Genomic DNA, 21667 nt, shown 5'->3' with positions numbered 1-21667 from the left:
AGAAGAGCTTCCCTAATGGGCACCGTCAAAGCTACCTGTTTACTGTTGAATGATTAAAATGGAAGGTTTTCTCAGACACACACTTGCCCAACGTTTCCTCTGTTGTCAAAGGTCATGGTGCTGAGAAATGAGACCTGTTGCGGATACAGCAGGGTCACTTCTCTTTCCTTGGGGCACACTGATGCAACCGGGTGTTAGGCCTCAGGTCCGCTGCTGGTTGGCCCTTCTGAGCCAAGTCTGGAATGGAAGGAAGGGTTGCAGCCCACGCTGTCTGCAGTACCATCTGCCTCCGGCATTAGCAACCAAACGACCAGCCAAGCTGCAATTGCAGATTCTTAATTTGAGGGGTGGATTGGGAGGGAGAGGAAAAGCAGCCGTGCCTGGGAGGCCAAAGTGAAGGGTTCCAGAGGCTAGAGAGAAAATAATTTAGGTCTCCAAGGGAGCAAATGTAAGAGGAGACTAGTGTGAAAGGTTAAAAAAAAAAAAAAAGCCATTAAATTAAGACACACTTGTTAAACCACAGCCCACTTTTCGAATCAGTCCAAGGAAGGGAAGCATTGTTTCCTAACATGAAGCTATTCTTCAGAGACTCAGTAGCTACCAAAATTATAAGCAAAATCCTCAACAGAAGAAAAACTTGTTCATTTGTGGTATATTGTTAGACGGAATACTAGGAATCAGAGGGTCTTTAAAATCCTACAAATGAGAAATGATATCTTCCTTTAACACAGTTTCTCCTATTACCTTTCCTAGAAGATGAAAAGTCTTACATATGACTTTCTATGATCAATAAAAGGGGGGGTGGGGAGGACAGAGCTTCAAGTCAGGCACCTAGAATATACACCCAGCTAGCTGATCTGGCTCATAGCAGTCACTCTGTGGCTAGGGTGGGAGAGACTATCTCTGGAGCTGTGTGCTGATTGGGTTTGTGCAGCCCTCTGGTTCTCAGAGTGCTAGAGGGTGAAAAGTCTGGGGGCACAGAAGCAGGGCTTCCACACACTTTCCGCAGAGCCAATTAGGGCAGAACTGTGTGTTTTATTGAAGAAGCTTGCTATTTTGTTTTGACTCTACATAGAATATTAGACATTTTCCAAACAGTGAAGGCTACCAGAACTTGGGTGTTCATCTTGCTTCTTCTTCTTCTGCGAAGGAGTATGAGAGGCCTGGATGCTGACACATCTCTATTGTCCAGAGCCAGTGAACTCAGTGAGTTGTATACTGGGTCTCTGTCTTTGTCCAGAAAGTCTCATGTCTGTAAGCCAAGACCCAAAGTCTTGGTGGCTGGTGCCCATGAGAGCACAATAGCTGTAGGTTATACATAGAAATGGCCTTAAAAACTATATCTGGTTGGACGACAGGGATCTTGTTCCTTGAGTAAGTTAGAGAAGTTTAGAGGCTTGTTTAGATTCCTACGTGGCTCGTTCATGAAAAAGAGAATAATCTCCCTGAATTAACAAAGAGTTGTTTTTTTTCCCTGAAATGAGCACATTAGGAACTGTGGAAGAATCACTGGGTACTGGCAAAAGAAGTTTTTGTAAACAAGGAATTGCCATAGACTGTAGGAAATAATTACCACTTGTCTCCAGGAAGGCAGATACTTACAGTCCCAAAGGAGTATTCAATTAAATCTCCAGCAAGCACCTTCTTGTACAGAGAGGCATATATAATGCAATCGTTGTATGTATCTCTCTATGGAATATTTCTATGATTATATATAAAAATACACATTTTTACATATAAGCCACCCCGGGGCATATCATATATATATCGCAACTCAGGAATATATATGGAGCCTATGTGTTTCCTTTCAGAGAGGAATTCAAGCTCTGTAGCAGGGAAAAACAAGTATTGTTTATCAAAGGCAAGCATGACCATGACCCCCAATGGACAAGCGTCTACAGCTAGAGTGGTAATTACTCTAGCCTAATCAGTGTCCCTTAAAAGTCCTGAGAAAAGGCCTTCAAGAGAAACACACTGTTGTTAGGGTCTTATTTTCAAATGGAAGAAAAAAATAAGACCTTGTCCAGAGCTTGCTGGAGGCTGGGGATGGGTGGAGGCATAGAGAGTGGCCTCTGGGCACTCTCTAGCTCTTGGCTACTCTACAAGGACTGTGTAGGGCATGAGCGAGTTGGGGCATGATGTAACTGCTACATGCAACACGGATACCAAAAGTAAAACAAAACTAAAACTGCACAGAAAAAAAAAAAAAAAGGTATCTCATCTAGAGAAAAGACCAGGAGAACTAGACTCTGGGCTGCTGGGAACCCATTTACTCACAATAGATCACTACCAGGGTGCAGTTAAAATAGAGTAGGGGCCGTATTCCAAGGCAGCAAAAGAGGAAACAAAATAAATCAAAGATATGTCAATGATTAGAAATTAAAGGAAATTCTTTCACACACATCAATCTAGACATGACTTGTCCCTTAGGAGTCTACCCTTGGCAACTTTTCAGAGGCTTGGAGGAGGGAAAGTATCAATCATTAGATGAGGTTTGTGACACAGAAAAAGAAAATGAATTAATGCTAGCATCTGAGAGTTTGCTCCTTGGCTAGACATCTGGATTGGACATGCTTCCTGAGTGGATGGAGAGCTAGAAAGACATGGAAAGAGATGCTCACGTTAAACTATACTACCAGCGCGGGATCTCTATAATGGAATGTCCACACTCCAGATCTCGCAGATAGAGGACATGAAACACTGAAGGTTACTGAATGAAAAGGAATGAGGTGGGTAGGGAGGGACTGGGAAGGAGAAGCTGGGTAGGGACAGGCAATTGGAAAAAAAAAAAAAACATACAGAGTCTGGAGACTATCAGTAGTTTTTTTTTTTTTTTTTTTTTTTTTTTTTTTTTTTTTTTTCTCTTATGCAGTTGTATCTTTCCATGGTGAATTACCAATTGCTGCACTGAGAGGTTTGGATAAATATCTGGGTGAGTCAACTGTCCTTTCCAATTTTGAACACCAAGAAGTGCCTGTCTAGTGTCTTAGCACTGTATATTGACAATGATAGCTATCTCTTGTGAAAGTTTCTTTACAGCCAAACATATTGTCTCCAATTTCTTGAGTCCCTGGCCTGCATGAGGTTTATGTTCGATTATTCATTTTATTCTAATCCTCCCATACAAGTCTGCATCCTGCCCTCCAGGCTATGGCCTTCTAATTGGGAATAACAACATTTGGACAATTCTGATTATTATCAAATATTAACCACACAGCCCATGGCCTTGAGTCACTTAGTGGAGAAAATCCTTTTGCAGCAATTGTGTCTCATGCATGATGGCAGATCAAATAATTCACTAGCTTAACTTCCTATAAGGGAAATTAAGGGAATAGAGGCATTGTAAATCATTGGGTGCTTTTCACAACAGGAGGAAGCTAAAAGTTTTCTGCTGTTTGCTTGCTTGGAAAGAAGATGGAAAAAAAAATACCCTGGGAGTCAAATCTCTTGTTTTATAAGTATTTTAGAAGGAGTATGCCATAATGTATCCTATATTGCATTAATTTCAGAGAGAGGGAAAGAAGGTTTCTCTTGTCTTTCCTCTTCCTTTCTGTCCTCTTGAGTGAATTTTTTATCTTTTAAACAAAAACTAGCGAACTATATATATATATATATATATATATATATATATATATATATATATATATATATATTAAGAAGTGGGCCTCAGCTGGTGTGTGGAAGGGAATCTGAGAAGATTTCTATAGAAACTTCACTAGACCAAGTACTGTCCATTGGTATTTTCCAAGAAAGCAACTTATTAATGTTTAGGCATTACCATCTTTACATTGTACTAATTTAAGGTCTTCCCCTCAGGCAGCCTGGTGACAAGATCCTTTGGTGGCATACCCCAGAAATGGTGGCCTTTTGATTAATTTATGCTTATAAAAATGTACTTCATGGGGGGTAATCTTTTATAATTCTCTCCCCACTCATTTAACTCAAAGCTATCCTTCCTCCCTTATCAGAAAGATCGGGGTCCTCAGAACACAGCACCAAGGAAGATCTCAGGGGACTTGAGTCTATGAATGCTGGCCACATAAGCTATCAACAATTTCAGCCTCTCCTTAAACATGGAAGGGTCATTGTTTCTCTAACTTGATTAAATGTACTCCTGCTAATTGTATAGGGTTATGGTGAGGACCAAAGCAGCCATCATGAAGAACTTTTAGAACCCCAAGTCACCATCTAACAGGAGGTATCACTCCATTCACTTTTTTCCAGGGTTCAGAACAGTCTCTTCTGGGGTGTGTTTTAATTGCTGCCAAAGGTTGACCCTCCCCAAAGCAAAGACCGGCTTTACAGCATGGTGTCTGTGGCATTCATAAGCCACAGTTTCTGAGTCACCGCTGAGGATTCCTAGGAAATCTTCAGTAGAAGACAACTGAGAGACTCTACTGGAAGCTTCTGAGCCCAGAACAGTTGACCCCTTAAAACCCTACCTTATGTAGGGGCATGTGGAGGTTGAAGGCATAAAGGATAGCCTTTAGGACATTGGTGGCTAATTGCTTTATTGGAAGCACTGGTTTTGTGTTTAGGGTAATCTAAATCTGAACCTACAAGAATTCCAACCTAAAGGCAGTTCATTGCTTTCATTTTGAGGTTAAACTAGGTTCTGAGAGTCACTTTCCTACTAGGATTATGTATAGTCTTTATACTTAGGGACCTCCTATCTACTAGAAATCATGGTACTAAAAAACATCCCTTCTTCCATAGCTGTAGGTGTCTTTCATTTTACCCATGATGCTTTACTGTGTGGGCCAAAGATGTCTACTTCTAGAGAAGTGGACAATAGGTACTAAGTTCCCACTTGGGTATTGACTGTGATTTTGTTTTTTCTTTTCATCTTCTGCTTGAAGCAAGGACAGGTATTTGTTTCATGTTCCTTTAAACTGCTGGGGGAAATGTATAAACATGTTCAAGAGAGCACTTGGTGTTTAATGTCCCTCTAATAGAAAAAGGAGAAGGAAAGGAAAAAGGAATCGAGGGGTGGTGAAGAGGGGTGGGGGTGGGGGGAGAAAGAAACACTACTTACGCCGCCTGCAGCCGCATTTTTTAATTCTTTTGGGATCTGTGACGTCATCATGACAGGCCTTGCAGTAAAAAAATGCCCTGGAGAAAGAGAATGGAAAAACTGACACATCTCATAATCCACCCAAGTAAAATGAGTACCACGTTTCCCCTGAGGTGGTGCCAAATTAATGAAACATGCCAGCCGTAATTTCCTTTCATCTCTTGAAAAGTTTAGACATCTGCAGACGGAACTGTTTGTTGTAAGACCATTCATTTCAAATCCAGGATTCTGTGATTAGAGTTGGTGCTTCATTTTATAAACTTTGATTTGCAAAGGGATGGGAGAAAGGTCCTGCTGGTGTCACATACTGGGTCTGTGACTGTAGTTTCTGAGAACAGCACTGAGTACTGGTCCTTGGAACACATGGTCAGTGTACCATGCATGTGTCTTTGGAGTGTACCTTAAAAACAATTCTGAAATCCCAACAGTCTAGTCAAATATATATTAGAGGGGCACATGAATGATGACCCTTGGTCAAACATTAATATGACCGTTGTCACTTCAAAAGCCCTGTTTCTTATTAGCTAATGTAAGAAAGGTTTGAGAGTCACACAGGAGGGAGGAAGGACTACAGAAACAATGAGTGCAGTGGTTCCTGTCAACTCTCTCCTGAGAAGCAAAGCTTATTTCATTCCAAAGCACTAGATCCATTCCCATTATGCTTTGCCCTGAGCATATATAATGGGCAAACGTTTTGTTCTCTTTATGGTGAAAGACTCAGCTGACCACTGGAATGGAATAAGGAGAGGAACGATTGGGTTGAATGGATCCCAAGAAGAAGCATTCAACAACAACAACAATGTCCCCTAATCTGACTTTAATGTCAGTCTGAGACTCCAAAGTGAACTTTAGTTGTGCCAATGATACTTTGGATGAGAACTAAGATGATCTGAACACTACTCGGCAGCAATATCCAGAGGAGTAGCCTGGGGACCTGGTGGGTGGATTGTGTCCTTTCAACTTGAGATGGTGCAGAAGCACAGCCATATGACCACTCTGTTATTAGCTTTCAGCACAGGAGTCAATAGGTGACAGGAGATACTCAACATTCTGTAAATATATTAACCCTGCTATGTGTTAGATGCTTCTGCCCAGTTATAGGCTAATGTGAAGCACTTGAACACATTATCCAGTCTGGGATAAGGTGTGATGCTCAGTAGGTTACATGCATTTTTGGCATAAGCTCTTTTCAAATTATGATGGTTTATTGGGATGTAAACCCATCATAAGTAGAGAAGCATCTGTACCAGGGAGGTAATAAAATTTACTGGAACAACCTTCCAACCCTCTGGATCCAGGAACTAGCAAAATCCTGGGCTTAACGCCTTTACCACTCCCAACATGTAACTGAGTGCCAGGAATAAACAGGACCATTTCTCAATGGAGGCTAAAGAAATAAACACAATTCTAGGTTCTTTTTTGTTTTCCACAGGGTTTGCATTTCTACAAGCCCAAAGCTCTTTCAATTCAAGAGGCTCCTTCAGCATTTCTTTCAATGTCAGAAGGCATCCTTCTTGCAAAATCAGAAAAGGCAGCTGTTGGCTCTACAGCACTGTGTTTAGGAAAATAATAGATGGTAGTCTGCCTGGAAACAGGAGGGACAAGAAGAGGCATCCTCTTACTGGGGGCAAGTAAGTTCACATCTACTTCCTCTGGCCATCTCTTTCTATCCCGTGCTTTTCTGAGTGATGACGGCAATGTGGCAGTGATAACAGCTAACACTTGGGGTCCGAACTACAGGCCTGGTGCTGCTCTCAGCATTTCAAGAGCATTAACATATTTGAACTTCAAACAACCCTTTGAAAGCAGCTTAATTATTAACTCGGTTCTACAAATAAGGAAACTGAGACAGGGAGAGAGATTAAATGGCCTGTTCAAGGACACACTTCTGAATAACAGAACCTAGATTCAAGTCCAGAAGCCAAAAAAACTTGAATGTGTTCCTCTGAAGAGGTGAAGAGATGAGCCTGAAGGAGCTAAAGCCCAATTCTCAATAGTAAACATTTTACTTTTAACTAACACATTCACACACAGATACACACACATACACACACACACACACAAACACACACACACATATACTTGAGATGTACAATGTGCTGTTTTGAAATTGTTATAGAGTGGCTAAATCAAGCAAGCCAACAAATATATTCTCTCATTTACTTGCTATTGTTACTTTCTATGTGAGGTGAGAGCCTTTAAAACTTTATCTGAAAATTTTCATGAATGTAATATATTGTCTTAAAGACAACAATAACTTATGGCCCAGGGAGGTGACTCAGCAGGAAACAGCAGTTGATGCCAAATCTGACAACTTGAATTTGATCCCTGGGTCCCACGTGGCAGAAGGAGAAAAACTGTCCTCTCACCTCCCTTCAAGGTGAGCAAATTCTCACATCTATTCAACACAAATAAATAAGTAAATGTAAAAACAACCTATTTTAAATCAACTATCATCATGGCATTCTTCAGTGATCTTTCACAGTTATCCTCTTGCTTAAATTAATGTTCTCTGTCCCCTGACCCTCAGAGTCCATGGTGTCCTTGCCCTGGCTTTTTGGAACCGTCTAGTCTCCTCTGTGCTTCTATGGACTTGACTTTTTAAGGTTTCACATGTAAAGTGAGATTGTGTCTCTGCCTGGCTTCTTTCACTTAGCGAAACAGCTGCTTCAGTCAGACAGATGAAGCTAACGAGGGAGATGAATAATGAGCTAAAGGTGTCTATGAAGACCCAAAGACCTCTTCTCCAGATTAAAGAGGCAGATTCTTTAAACCTCAAGTTGACTTTTGCCTAGTGGGCATTCTTTGGGAGCTGCCTCACCCATGGAAGCCTCCACCACATTCTCTCAGCAATGCCCTTCTGTTAGAGCTACAAACTTGTCCTTGTAAACTCAGTCAGTGATCCTGGAAGCAAAGTCCCACAGGTCTCAGTTGAAATACCTGGCTATTGATTCCAGGGAACCTTTCCCCACTCCTGGTGTCTTCTACATTCTCCTGCTCTTGGCTTCTCACTCCAAAGCAACTCCCATCTTCTTCATCCCCAGCTCACATACCAACAGGAAGACCCCTCCACATCCTGCTAGGCTGGCCTTAGAGTCTCCTTATCCTCTGTTCTGCTGTGCTTAGCTAAATGTGAGGAGCAGAAGGCAACCAGAGGTGGGAAAGGATGATGAGTTTGCCCTCTAGTGGGTTGTGGAATAGCAAGCAACAGAAGCATTTCTCCATTGGAGGGTAAAGCTCGCACTGAGCAGTCACCAGTCCTACACCATGCCCTCCCTTCCCCCAAGCTTCCACCAAGCCTTCTTCGTCCCTTTCTCCCTGCACTCCCATGCTGAAAGTTGCTCTCCTCTGCAGCGGCCTGTGAGATGCTTTGCTGCCTCTCACTGATTTTAGTCATCTTGCAGTTCACAAGTGTATAAGACCTCCCCTTTATAAACCTTTGCTGTTGTTTTCCACTTAAGTGGGTCTCTGTTTCGTGCCAGGAACCCCTACTGATGTGGCCCCATATTGATATCTCCAGCTCTCTTTTCTCCTGAACGTCAGCCTCTTGGATCTATCTGCCTTCATGATAACTCCATGATATGTTTAGGACCAACCAGTTACTGTGGCCCAGACAGAATTCTTCATTTCCTACCCCTTCCATCTTCTAGGTTTTTTCCATCTCAGCAAGAAGGATCATTATCACCACCACTCCCATGGTCCATACCCCATGCCTAATTTCAGCTGTGATTTCTACTCCTCCCTCCCTTCTACAAAGTTCATGAGTGCACACTACAGATTCCTTAGACTAGTACAAATGGAGTCACATGACTCCATCTTCACAAGCTGCCAGCATCTCCCTACAGTATTTGACAGTCTTTGAATACCTTGGGTCCTCTCCTGCCCCATTGCAGGCGGGTAGACCAATCTTCTGTTCATATCACAGTTACATTCAAAGCATCAATAAGATTCATTCCTTAACAAGGCCATTCTCTTTGTAACTGTCTAAAGAATTGGATGTAGCCTCCCCTCTGATCTCTTACCACTCCCATCCTCTGGTCCTCTGCTGGCCATGCAGTTTTCCTATTGTCTAAAGAAAATGAGCATTTTATCATTATCTTCCTTTCCCATCCTTTCACTGCATAAAAGATTTCTACTCTACCCCCTTTCATTGCTATTTCTATTCAGATGGTACCTCCTTGGAAGAACAACCTTCAGTGACACCCAATGGAAATCCTCCCTTTGCCTTTGAATTTTCTAAAACCCTGGCACTCTCTTTTCTATAGAATGTGATCCTTAAGAGAGCAGATAGATCTTTCTGGAGCTTCCCAAACATTAATTAATATATTTGCTGAATAAATGACTGACTGACTGACTGACTGACTGAATGAATGAATGAATGAGTGAATGAAGTTGAGAATGATTCCCAGTTTGGGGTATCTCATGTTTTCAGAAGAAACCAGAAACAAAAATTTTAATATGAAAGTAGACAATTTCTTTTAACTCCACACCTAATCTATTATTTTTAATTATGATTTAAACAAAATATTTATCTGCTAAAGAAAGTAAGGGAAACACTGGACTCTGTTCCAAAGTTATTTAAAAAGAGAAGTATTTAGGAACAGCAAATTAAAAACATATGACCAAATATTCATCTCAGAGCAACTTCTTCATGAGATTAGATGGGTTCATTCCTCTTTCTATAAGCCTTGTACATCAAAGTATTTATGACCCAGACTCCACTGATTTCTAGTGTGTGTGTGTGTTGTTGTTGTTGTTGTTGCTGCTGTTGTTATCTTGTTTTATTTCTGCAGCCATAGCAGAGGGCAAAGACCCAATAAGAGATCATAATAATCTACTTCTCTCTTCTTTAAAAAAAAATAATAAAACTTGCTTAGTTTTATTCAAATTCCCAATGTCCTTTCTGTAGTTTTCTGTGCTCTTTGTCTATTTGAAATCCCCTAACTGACATTTGCTCTGACACATCACACGGCATGGAAAATTACAGGCTGCTGTTGCAGCTGATGGTGTCAGCATGTATTTGTGAACACCATAAAGCACAGAAATGAGACATATTATATTTCCTAATATAGGAGGTAATCTGTTTCCTGGACTGCCTGGTATTTGTGACATTCATTAGCAAGAGATGTAATAGGAGATGGAATTATACAAATGGGGACTCAGGTTGAATGTGCTGTTTGGGAGGTGTGCATAATGTATGGTCAGCTGTCCTCCCAGTTTGCCATGCTTAGAGCAAAGATGCTGCTTCAGGCTTCTGTGTCCTATAGCTGGACAAGGACATAACCATTCCAGAGTCCCTGGGGGTGGGGCCTGCCCAGACACCCCACTTTCCTTTCTCACCTGAACTTCCATCTAGGAGAGTCCTGATGAACTCCTGCTTCTGAATATTCTACCATGAAATGGATAGAGATGTGTTTCTCTCATATAATTTAGCAATGTCAAACACTGTCCAATTTGCAGAAGTAAACTTATTAGAGAGCTCAGATGGGAAAAAAAAAAAAAAAAAAACAAAGAAAGGAAAAAAATCCCCTCAACCCCACGTGCTCTTTTCCCTGGAAGCTTTTTAAGCTAGTATGGCCTGTTTTCCAGAGTTGAATAGAAAGGAAAGAATTCATAAGCCTGGCTTTGTCAAATATCATTGTTCTGTATTTGCATAGCAAGAGTTTGGAAATGCATCCTGTTGTTTCTTGCTAACACCATTACTTTGCAGAAGCTGATAAACCAAGCCCTGCTTTAGTTCTTCTCTAGATCGGGAAGGAACTTGTCAGGCTGCACAGCTGACTTAACAGGAGCACTGGCTGCTCTTCCACAGGACCTGGGTTCAATTCTCAGCATCCATGCAGAAGCTCCCAACTGTCTATAACTCCAGATCCAGGGCATCCAACACCCTCACATAGACACACATGCAGGAAAAACACTAATTCACATAAAATTAATTAAGTAATTAAAAAAAAAACTTGTAAGGCTACTGGATAAGGGCGTAAACATAAGAAACCCATTAGTAAGTACCTAAAGCAGTGATGGTACACAGTAGGCTCTCATAATGAGAATTTTGTAAGAGTGACTTCTGGAGTGATTTTTGAAGGTTAGTATAAAGAACAGAGCACAGTTAGCACTGGTCTGGCTGTGTATGGAAATGCAATTGAGGATAGCAGGTGTCCACAGAGAAGTGAAGAACCTCATAGCCAGTATTTGCTTAAAATAACAGAGTAACCTGTCTGGCTTACTTGTGTCCGAAAGGGAACATTCAAAGTGGGTGGAATAGAATCACATGCTACGATAGTCCATACTGATATGCAAAGCCCAACGATTCCCTATGCTACTTAAACTGGAATAAAGACACTCATAAAAATTTCATAAAACATTGAGCCTGTTGCCAGCCTCACACTGAACCATAGATGCTTCGCGATGAAGGCTGATGATTTTAGCCACTGCTTAGTAAGTTGCAAACACAAATAGGGGGAGTTTAATGTTCCTTCAGAAATTAATCCACACTGTTTGAAATTCTACTTGGCACTTACTGGAGAAAAGTTGTAATATTCAGAGATATTTTACCCAGAAGTTATTTAGAAAATCGCCTCAGATAAGAGGCCAGATGTCTCATGAATCCTTTTCCAAAATGACCCTAAGTCACTTCAGTTCTACAGGCTCTAGTTTACTTCCTTGTAATATGAGAGAGCAGACCACTGGGTTTCCTGATCCTAAAACTTTAATATTCTAACTTAAAGACAGATACTGGCTATGAGAAGAGGTGTTCAGGGAAGGGGCTGCAGTCATTCTGAAGCTAGAGCCTAGGACAAATGGGAGCATGAGGGGCTGGCACATCAAGGTACCTGGCTAGACCAGAAGGCAAGGCAGATGAAAATAAACTCTTACCTTTTAACTTCTTTGGCATCACTTGCGATGAAAAATCCTAAAGTACCTTCTTGGATCTTAAGGTGATTCCCAGGGTTAATTAATATTCTGCCCAGTGAACAGAAACAGACAAAGAAGACACAAGTATGAGCTCATGTTCAGGGTAAAGCCTTGATGGTAACGCCACCCTGCTATTTTGATAGAGGCCCCACTAGGATAATGCTTGCCCCCCTTCCCCATTTTTCCCCTAGAGACCAATCTGTACTGGCCCACACATCTACTTAAATCATGCCACCATTTAGCTCCAGGTGATACACTCCAAGTTAGGAATATCAAAGCAGACCTGGGCTTTAGGGTCTGGGTTTGCTTAACAGAGCTGTTTAGCTGCCCCCAGATGAACCTGACTGGAGGCACAGTTCTTTAGGATGCACCCCATTCTGAAACTAATTTTGATGGTCAGTGTTGAAACACTGTCCATCTAATGAAGCTCTACACATACCCATGCCCCCTTAAATGTCAGAGCATTGATGAGACCCCTATATGGATACAGAAACATACATATATACATACCACATATTTCCATGGGGAATGGTACAAGACACCTATACTGTATTTAATGTAGAAAGAAACTGTACATCTTTTGGAACTCTGATAAGGACATTGAAGCAGACTGCATGAAGAATCTGATCTATATACAGTTATAAAGAAAGATATCTTCTGTTGGGATAGCCTCAATGACTCCAGTCTGCCTTTTATAAAAAATGTATGGGTTGTGTGGATAAGATATAAAGGTGGCATTCCTTCATTGGCACACACTGTGTTTTAAAGACAAATAAAAACGATCTCTTTTTAAAGAGAAAGAAACAAAACAACTAGCTTGTTTTGTAGGGAGGCGTATGAATTGAACTATACAGTGCCCTACTAGTGCCAGAGATAGATTAGCTGACCAAGTTATGTTTGGGATAGCAGCAAAGATCAATGCATCCTCATCAGCAAATGAGAGAAGCAAGCAAGTTCCTGTAGATCAAAAGTAGAAGACTAGACTGTCTTATGCAGGCCTTGAGCTTAACAGATGTTGAATTTAGCATCTTGAAACAAAAGGCAATGGCAATATTCTTTGATCTGAAAAGTTGGTGATTAAGGTAAGAGATATTTGGTCTCAAGCTAAAGGCTCCCTAGCTACCCAAGCTAAATGAAGGGTAGTAATTAACATGTGATCTAGTGGTAAGACCATTCTAGAAAAGAAGGCCCTGTTGTGGAAGGAGTCCTCTACCTGCAGCAAAACAGGGAGGACCAGGGAAAACTACTGCTCTGATGGGAGAACTGTGATCAGATCATTACTGCAGAAATCGCTGTTTGGGGTTGCAGGAGCATCCACCATTACCTGTAACAAGACCGGACAGCGGGAAACAGGGCTTGTGTCCTTGCAGTTATTAACATTATCCCTGTAGCAATGAGATTCCTTCTGTATCAGGAAGCATGAGCCCACTCTCATGGCCCAGCAGTCTGCACTAATGACATACTGCAAAAGGCAGAGGTTTTATAAAAAGACCTTAGAATGAATTACCCCTCTGCCAACCCCTACTTATATCACAAGCCCTTTGATTTAGCACAATCATGAAGGGGAGCGGTTTGAGATTATACAGATTTTTTTTTTTTACTGACAAATACATATAAAAATTTGTATCTGTGTTCTTCAAAGTGTATGTGAGACTATACAGTTCATAATGATTTCCTTTTTCCGACTGGATTAAATAAGGCATTTTAGCTGTATAGTTTCGTCCCACTTTCCTGAAGGGCAGCTCCTGTGAAACTGCCTCTGCAGTCAGAAGTGGGGTCCATATTCTAGCACCCAGGTGGTAACTGGTAATTCTGGTCCAGTCCCCGAACTGGAGCATGATGCTTTCTCTCTGCAAGATGGGGGGAGGGGAGTGACACTAACAATAGCATTCGGTCAGTGAACTAAGTAGGGTAATGTTACATAACTCAGCACTTTTCATTTATGGTTATGGTTATCAATAGATTCTTTCAACAGTGCCCAAGTATTTTATATTTTCCCAGAGGTCTCCTGGCTTGACGGACTGGAACACTGCATTTCTTATATGAAATACCCTGTGAGTTAAAGTTACAGGGTTTTTTTTTTTTTTTTAAAAAAAAAAAAAAAAAAAAAAAAAAAAACCCTAAACACTTCTGGAGCCTTGAAAGTACATTCTTAAAAGTTGGGGAAGTCTCCATTTTGTTAAGAATTCATATAAGAATGGAAGAAGTGTCCCCGAGTTTTGGGTGGGTGGGTGGGTGGGGTCCTATTATGGCTTGAACAACAGACTCTGAAAAATAAAATGTGACATACATTGTATTGGTGCCATGCATGTGTGAAGATCTCTGTTTCCTTCCATCATGCACTGTGTCACATTAACTGTACCCCACCAATGCATCCCACAGTGCCATTGTGAGATGCAGTGATCTCAAGGTTCCCATCAAGAGAGGCTTCTTTTTATTTCCTCTGCTCTTCATGTGCACCGAGCAAGAATTGGTCTATAGTGACATCCAGGAATTGGCATTCTGGAGAATGCTTGTCAGTGCCATCCTGGGTTTGAAGTCTAGAAAATGATTGTCAAGGGAACGTACTGTGGTCTTCAAGAGCCTTTGAATGGAGTCGGTGCTCTGGAGAGGGGTTGCTTGGTGCTGGAGGAGGTCACTCTGGTGTTCAAGTCTCAGGTTTCCTAGCAAAGTTAGTGAAGTACTTAGGTGCGTGCATCATCCTGAAATCATTGGGTCCTGGCTCTGGTCATTTGGAGGCACCTAAGCCTCACTCTCCTTACCTAGAAAATGCAGTATATGTCACTCTAGGTGACAAAGTTTCTAAGGGAATAAAGGCATATGCTCTATGTGTTAAGGATACATTGTGCCCTTAACCTTTGGTTTCTATAAATATCAGCAGGTGGTTAAAAAAAGCAAGAGTAAACAAGATGTCACAGCTTCACCGATCTGCCCACCATTTTGTCTTTGATGCTAATTGAACTCTAGTAAATGTGGGATCTCTGTGCACCATCTGAAAATGGGCTACTGTAGACTCACTTGGGGTTACTCATAAAGTCACTTCCATTACTTGAGTTTTATAGTAATGCACAAGAGATAGATGGCTCACTGTCCCCAGAGGTCTTGTGATCCCAGAATTCCCTCATGTTCTCTGTAGACTGAGGCTGAGAAGATTAAAGTTGTATCCACATGAAGTATGTGGCAAGTATAAAGATTAGACTGAGACAGGCCTGGGGAGCTGAAAGGTTCCAAAGAATGAGGCCAGCTCTTGAGGTACATGAAATAAGTCCATGGTCACAAGGAACTCTGTGACAGATAGGATAGATTCAGTTCTAAGTGTACTGAGGAGTAGGGCCTCTGATTCCTGGAGTCTACAACATTGGATGTTTCCTGTGTGGGTTGTGAGCTTCATAGACTCTTTGGAGAGATATATTCCTAATTTAAGCATTTCAGATGTCATAACTGTGATCTATATTCAAAATCTGAAACATTTAAATAAAATGCTAATCTCTGCCCCCTTCTTATAAACATATTATAGATAAAAATTCTAGGCCAGAATAACTTTTCCTTCTCCCAGTGCAAGGACTTAAAGTTTTCTACTGACCTCCTACTGGGAATAAGTTGAAAATCTTTCCAAATACCTCTGATCTTTTAAAGAGACCATTGGATGTCACATTTGTTTTTTTTCTTAGGGGCTGCCAAAAGTTCTCCTCCTCAAGCATCATTTTCAATCAGTTCGCTGGCTCCAATTTGGTCTAAGTCATGAACTTATCAGAGATAAAACTCAAGATGTGTCATGTAAAGAATCAAGGAAATCTCAAAGTGCAGGCTCCTATCAAGAGGCTTCTTTTCCCATATATCCATTAGCAAAATTCCAGCAAGGACATCTTGGCAGGAGAAGACATTTTCTCATTTTGAGGAAGATATAAATTATCCTCCTTTTACCATGACCTTGCTGATTTTAATTGAAAATGCCTAGTGACAGCTGGCCACACAGGGCCTGTGCGGTCCCTTCTCCAAGGGTTTTCAAATGTTGTGTTTTCTAGTTCTGCAGCTAGGCTGTCTAAATACTCTCCTTAAGAGCAAAACATACACATTCCATAAGGACCCACTGTTGATTAGAAGACTGAGAAACTGAATCCCACTGTTTACTGTTGAGTTTCTCATAGTAGAGCTTAGAGTCCTACATACTATAGGTAATTGTAGGAGCTATAGAATGAATGAAAATCCTATGTCATAGTCATTGGCCACTGTTCTCAAAGTTTCTCCTTTCCTCTCAAGTAAATGAAAGCATCAGCTTTGTTCTTTCAAAAACCCAAACTGCGTTCTCACCAGATAGGCTGATCAAAGGACTGACCACAAGTTCGTGTGGATTGGTCACCAAGCTAACGAGTTCCCACAGGCATGGAGTATAAGTATGCAAATACACAAACATGTAAACGCTGAATCACATAGGCAGATGGAGCAATTGGTTTCAACACTGAAAGCACAGCTCACTTAGAACTGAAACCCATGTTTCTGATTGCAGAACACATCTTAATGCAATGGGCTTTATTCAACAGCAGATATCTGTAACAGGGCCCTAAGGGAGATATTACCATGCAGTCTATTTCATTGGCTGTCTCATGCTTGAACTTGTAGCAGGTTGGGAAATCAGAAGCAGGTCAGGGAGAAATGTTTTTCCTCTAATACTTGAGGTGCAACAGCTGTAGAGTATTTAGTTATCCTTCCTCAAATCTTCTTAAACCTTACTGTTAGATGGCCAATGATTGGTAATTCAAGTAAAACAGATACCTTAAAGGAGACTCTATTCTACTATAAATAAATAGAATAGGTGTGTGTGTGTGTGTGTGTGTGTGTGTGTGTGTGTGTGTGTGTGTCTTTGTCCCAACCCCCCATCACCTCAAGGCATCGTGTACCATTCCCCAAGCAATTAGAAAAAAAATCACAACATTTGTGAGGGTATACTTGAAAACACTGTAATCCTAGTTGTGTCTAGCAAGCTAATGGGACTTCATTAAACAGAGTAAGCAAATCCAAGCCATTGAGGAGTTGAATTCATGCTACGTCCAGATGAATTACACCACTGGAAAGAGGTCTCTCTGATCATTCATGGGCATATACATTTGCTGTCAGCAGGAACTTCGTTTTTAACCAATTTGTGCTCCCTCTCTGGAAGTTCAACTGCAATGCAGCTTGTGCTGTATTATAACATATCTTAGAAAACAAAATCTCAAACCTTATCACCTCTCTGGAATTTTCCATTTCTTCTGGGCTTTACAATAAGTGCTGTTGGAGTCCCACACAACTAGACACATGCATTTCCATTAGAATATGTGTAGAAGACACCGTTTGTGTATTCCATGCTTCCATATGCATAGGCCTAATCCATTTACATACAGAGACACCATGATCAAGGTTGCTCCCAGATGGCCAAACTTAAATGGCCATCACGGTGGTCCACAATAATACTGGCAAGATCTGGTTTAGCCTGAGTCTACATCAATCATCTTAAATTTCAGTCTATTGTATTACATTACAGAAAAGACGGGCTACATGAGCGAGAATAGAGAGAGCTGATCTAGGAAGTATAACACTGGATATGTGGTTCTGGGAGCAAGCCATACTTTCAAGTACACTTTAAGACAAGTCATGCCTACATCACAGCGTGCCTTCACCACAAAGTAAAAGACCCAAGGCCAAAAGCCAACAGCAGAGGTGCAACCACTGTGGACCTTTGAGGATGCATAGTGCTGCAGTAACTTCTTGCAGTTGGATCATGTCAATAATACCAAACTGACAGGAAGCCACCTCTACTCACATCTACTGAAAAATAAATCACGGAAGATCTGACATTGGAAAGTGCCAGACAACACAAACACACAGTTACACACACACACACACACACACACACACACACACACACACAGAAATACAAACACCTGACAGTGACTACAACCACAGAGAAAAACAGGAACAGGTTGGCATTGCACTTTCAAAAGCACAGTCTTGCACTATTGAAAAACTATGCTGAAAATGATGTAACAACACCAACCACTCCTGAACCCAAATACTTTAAAAAATGCCATTGATGATCATTTAGTCATGCTCCATGCAACACAGAACAGCAGCAAAACAGGATGAAGTCACATGGTGAAAGCTTAGATACTTCCTACTAAGAAAGATACCCAAACGCACAAGGAGAAAATAAAACAAAACCCATGAGTTTGTCCCAACAAACATGCTTATCAAAAAAAAAAAACATAAACAGAATAGCTGGGAAGTTCATTATCAGCACTGTTCAAGATGTTAGATAGTCAAAATGAAATTAACCCGAACAAGTACAAGGAGAGGGAGAGGTGCAAGGGCTTGGTCTCTGTTTTGTGGATAAAGGACAGAAACACTGATCTACAAACTAAAAACTCAACAGAGAGACAGGAGGTCACTGGGCATGTGGGTGTACGATGAAGACAAAATGGTACCCATATCTGATGGACACCAGGACAACATGAGGACGGTACAGAAAACAGACACAGAGGGCAGGAGAGAAGTGTCCTCCTTTTCAACTTTAATGTGATTTGTTCTCATCGTTGGCACTATGATGGAAGATAGGACTCTGCCTTTCCATTAATTGACTTATGTGTTTGTTTGTTTGCTTCTATTTTCCTGCAAAGAAGTTAGTGCATCAACCAAAATAATCAACAAATCAAACAACGACAACAGCAGGCTACTTTGATGTATTCTAGTTGGAGACGGGTGATATATATTATATATATGTATATGTGTAAATATACAATATATATACTAGACAAGGGAAGGAGATTATATATATATACACATATATAATCTCTCTCTTCTTGAGTTCTTGGCAAATGGTTAGTCCTGTGGTTAGGAGTGAAGACAGAGGGTGGAGGTTGGAAGGAAAGTTAACGAAGAATGCATACCGCTTTCGGCTTCTGCAAAAACGACAAGAAAAGAATTTCAAATCAAACAATTTGATAATAAATTGACCAACACCAGGAGGAAGGAAGGAATAAAACCTTTGTTTCAAAGCATTTTGAGGATGTGTGTGAAAACAAGGTTTATCAGCAAAGCATGTGAGGTATCATGGGTGGAACCAACAACAGAGAATGGCCTGTAACAGAGGTCAAAGGTAGGAGGGCGGGGCAGAGATGCAGCCTCTCTACATTTGTCTACTGGGCCCATTACAAAATTGGAGAGGAGCTGGATTAGGTCTCCCGCAAGGATAAAGAAAATAAATCGTGGTTTGGGGCTTTTGTGGTCTTGTTGAGTAAGTCCTGGCTTGTGGGGTATATCCACATTCCCTTCAGCACACCCTTTTCTACAAGCACTCCTGCGCTTCCACAAGGAGACCAAGCCACAGGGAGGATTAATGCTAGCAACTACACACAAAAAGCCAATACAAAGCCGAACAACGTCTTTTCCTTTTTGGTCTTTTCTGAGGCACTGGGGGAAAAACAAACCCCACAACCTATTTGCTGAAAACAGCTCAGGTTTACCACCCAATGAGAGGGCTTACTGGAAGGGCAGATTGTGTCTTCCTGGAACCTGGAATCTGTTTTCTTAGAACAGTGCCTGGATCCTAGGGGCACCCTCTCTCTTCCTGTGACCAGAGGGAGGGATGCATGAGCTGACTGGCTGAGGCTCAAGGCTCTGTGCAGTCCAGTCTTACCATGGATTATTCCAGAAGGCTCAGAAAATACTTGTTGGCATCAGCACCACCTACATGATGACACTTTCTTTTTGACTTACTGATGCCTTGAATGGGACCAACAAAAGTAGCACAGAGTAAATGGTCAGATCCACAAATGTGTACTGACTTGGCACCACAAAGATTACCATTTGTGATGCTCACCAGCTCCAAAACCCCAAAACCCAAGGATCCACCATTTCTCCTCCATATACATGGGTCCAGGTGAAGCTACCTATAAAGAGGAGCAAAGAGCGACCCTAGAAAGTTCCACCTTAACTGTTGAAAGTTAAGTGGCCGGACCTCTCTTGTGTTCACATAATACTGAATATTTCCTTTGCCAACGTGGAAACAAAAACCATATCCTTCTAAACATGTATATACTTTTTAGTTGCTACCACCATGCTCTACACATTGCCACCAAATCTACCGTTTTATCTTCTGTTGTCTGGTTGATTTGGATTTCTCAAAGGAATGCAACATTTGATCAGATTGACTATGGACGATCTGATCTCATGATAAAGGGAGGAGACAACACAGTACTCGCTTGTGATCTGGTGTTTGTATGTTTTGTTTTTGTCATAGACCCACACTTAGAAATGGGCTTGTGGGGTGTGTGTGTGTGTGTGTGTGTGTGTGTGTGTATGTGTGTGTGTGTGTGGTCTTTCATCAAGATCATGAAGACTCCTTAAATGATGCCAGCAGAACCTAGCGAGTATTGCTCTGCATTGTGTTCAGTGATAAAGGTGTGGGCTGCCCTCTGCCCATGTGAGCATGCAGGAGCAAAAGCATCACTAGAGCACAGACAGCACCTGGGTACATCATTTCAGAGAACAAAAGCCAGGCTATCTTTCAACCAGCTCTCTTTCTTCCAAAACTACAACTATGAGTCAAGGATCAAAGATCATCGATGTTGTCAATACTGCATGCAGGTCTCCCCCCAGCCCTCGCCTGGGTCCCTGTGTCTACAATGCTGTCATCAGACAGCAGTAAGGTCATATATTGACTGGGGTGTTATCTGTTTCAACCAGACCCCGTCCCTCATCGCTCTGATTTGCACATCGTTAACGGAAAAATAAATAAATAACGAGAGAGCTCCTGCCTCAGAGCTTTTCTCTCCTGGCTAATTTACATGAAGCTGATATTCTGCCACCTGGATATCGGCTGCGGTGGGAGAAACACATATGGTATGCAATAGGATACTTGCAGTTTGGCTATTGAGGGAGCTGGCCCCTCCCATCACAGTTCTACTGCAGGCTGCTGTAAAGAAGGCCGGAGGCCACCTGCTTTTTGCTTACAGCAGCAGAAGGTTCTTCAAGAGGAAGTATGTTCCTGCTTTCTTGGCTAGAAGGCATAGCATAGTGGCTGGAGCTACTGAGAATGGGTCTCTCCCCTCCTCCAGGGTAATTGTCTCCGGATGCCCAATGGGAAATGGGATGACAGACTGGTCTGGGATAGAAGCTTCCATGTCTTGAAATGTTTCACAGGGTCAGGGAGGTGCTATGTTGGGTTTCAGGCAAAGAAACCATACTCAAGAAAGGTCCTGAGTAAAACTTCCCAGGATGCGCACTTCCAACACGAAGATCAACTCACCGGCTCTCCCTGTTGGCGGATTTGTACTCAATGGCTATCATCAGGAGCTTCAGCTTCACGAAACACAGCCTGCAACAAGGAGAAGCCTTCCAGTCAGTGCTGGAGAGCAGATCCACACAACAGACTTACCAATGAACTTGGATTCCTCTAACACAGTCATTATCCCGGGGATCCTCCGTTTACCACCAGGTGCCAAAGGCAGGGCCAGTAAAATGACACCTCCCCCTACCCCCCATTAAACCGATTCCCCACAAATGATAAGGTACTGGATGTTCAAAGTGCAAATTGGGCTCCGGTCTGGATGTCTAGACACAGACCCCAAGCAGGGATTTGCGCCTAGGGATTTACACCGGCCAGATTCATTAGTTACTCGGTTGGGTAGTAAAACGTTAACT

General features: G+C 41.8%; 1 protein-coding gene across 11 annotated transcripts in view; it reads right to left on the bottom strand.

The window, feature by feature from the left end:
* KCNMA1 (potassium calcium-activated channel subfamily M alpha 1) overlaps positions 1 to 21667 on the bottom strand; it is a 666778-nt gene that overhangs the window by 121116 nt on the left and 523995 nt on the right. For all 11 annotated transcript variants that reach the window (XM_080926078.1, XM_080926079.1, XM_080926070.1 and 8 more), the window contains 3 exons: positions 21273 to 21341; positions 11951 to 12037; positions 5036 to 5112 (listed from right to left, as the gene is read on the bottom strand). In XM_080926078.1, the coding sequence (XP_080782204.1) occupies positions 5036 to 5112; positions 11951 to 12037; positions 21273 to 21341 (233 nt within the window). The remainder of the gene's footprint in view (positions 1 to 5035; positions 5113 to 11950; positions 12038 to 21272; positions 21342 to 21667) is intronic.

This window comes from Micromys minutus (assembly GCF_963924665.1).
Source record: "Micromys minutus genome assembly, chromosome: 12".
Classification (NCBI taxonomy): Eukaryota; Metazoa; Chordata; class Mammalia; order Rodentia; family Muridae; genus Micromys; species Micromys minutus.
Note: the sequence above shows the minus strand (reverse complement) of the source record. Positions and strands in the feature narration are given on the sequence as shown.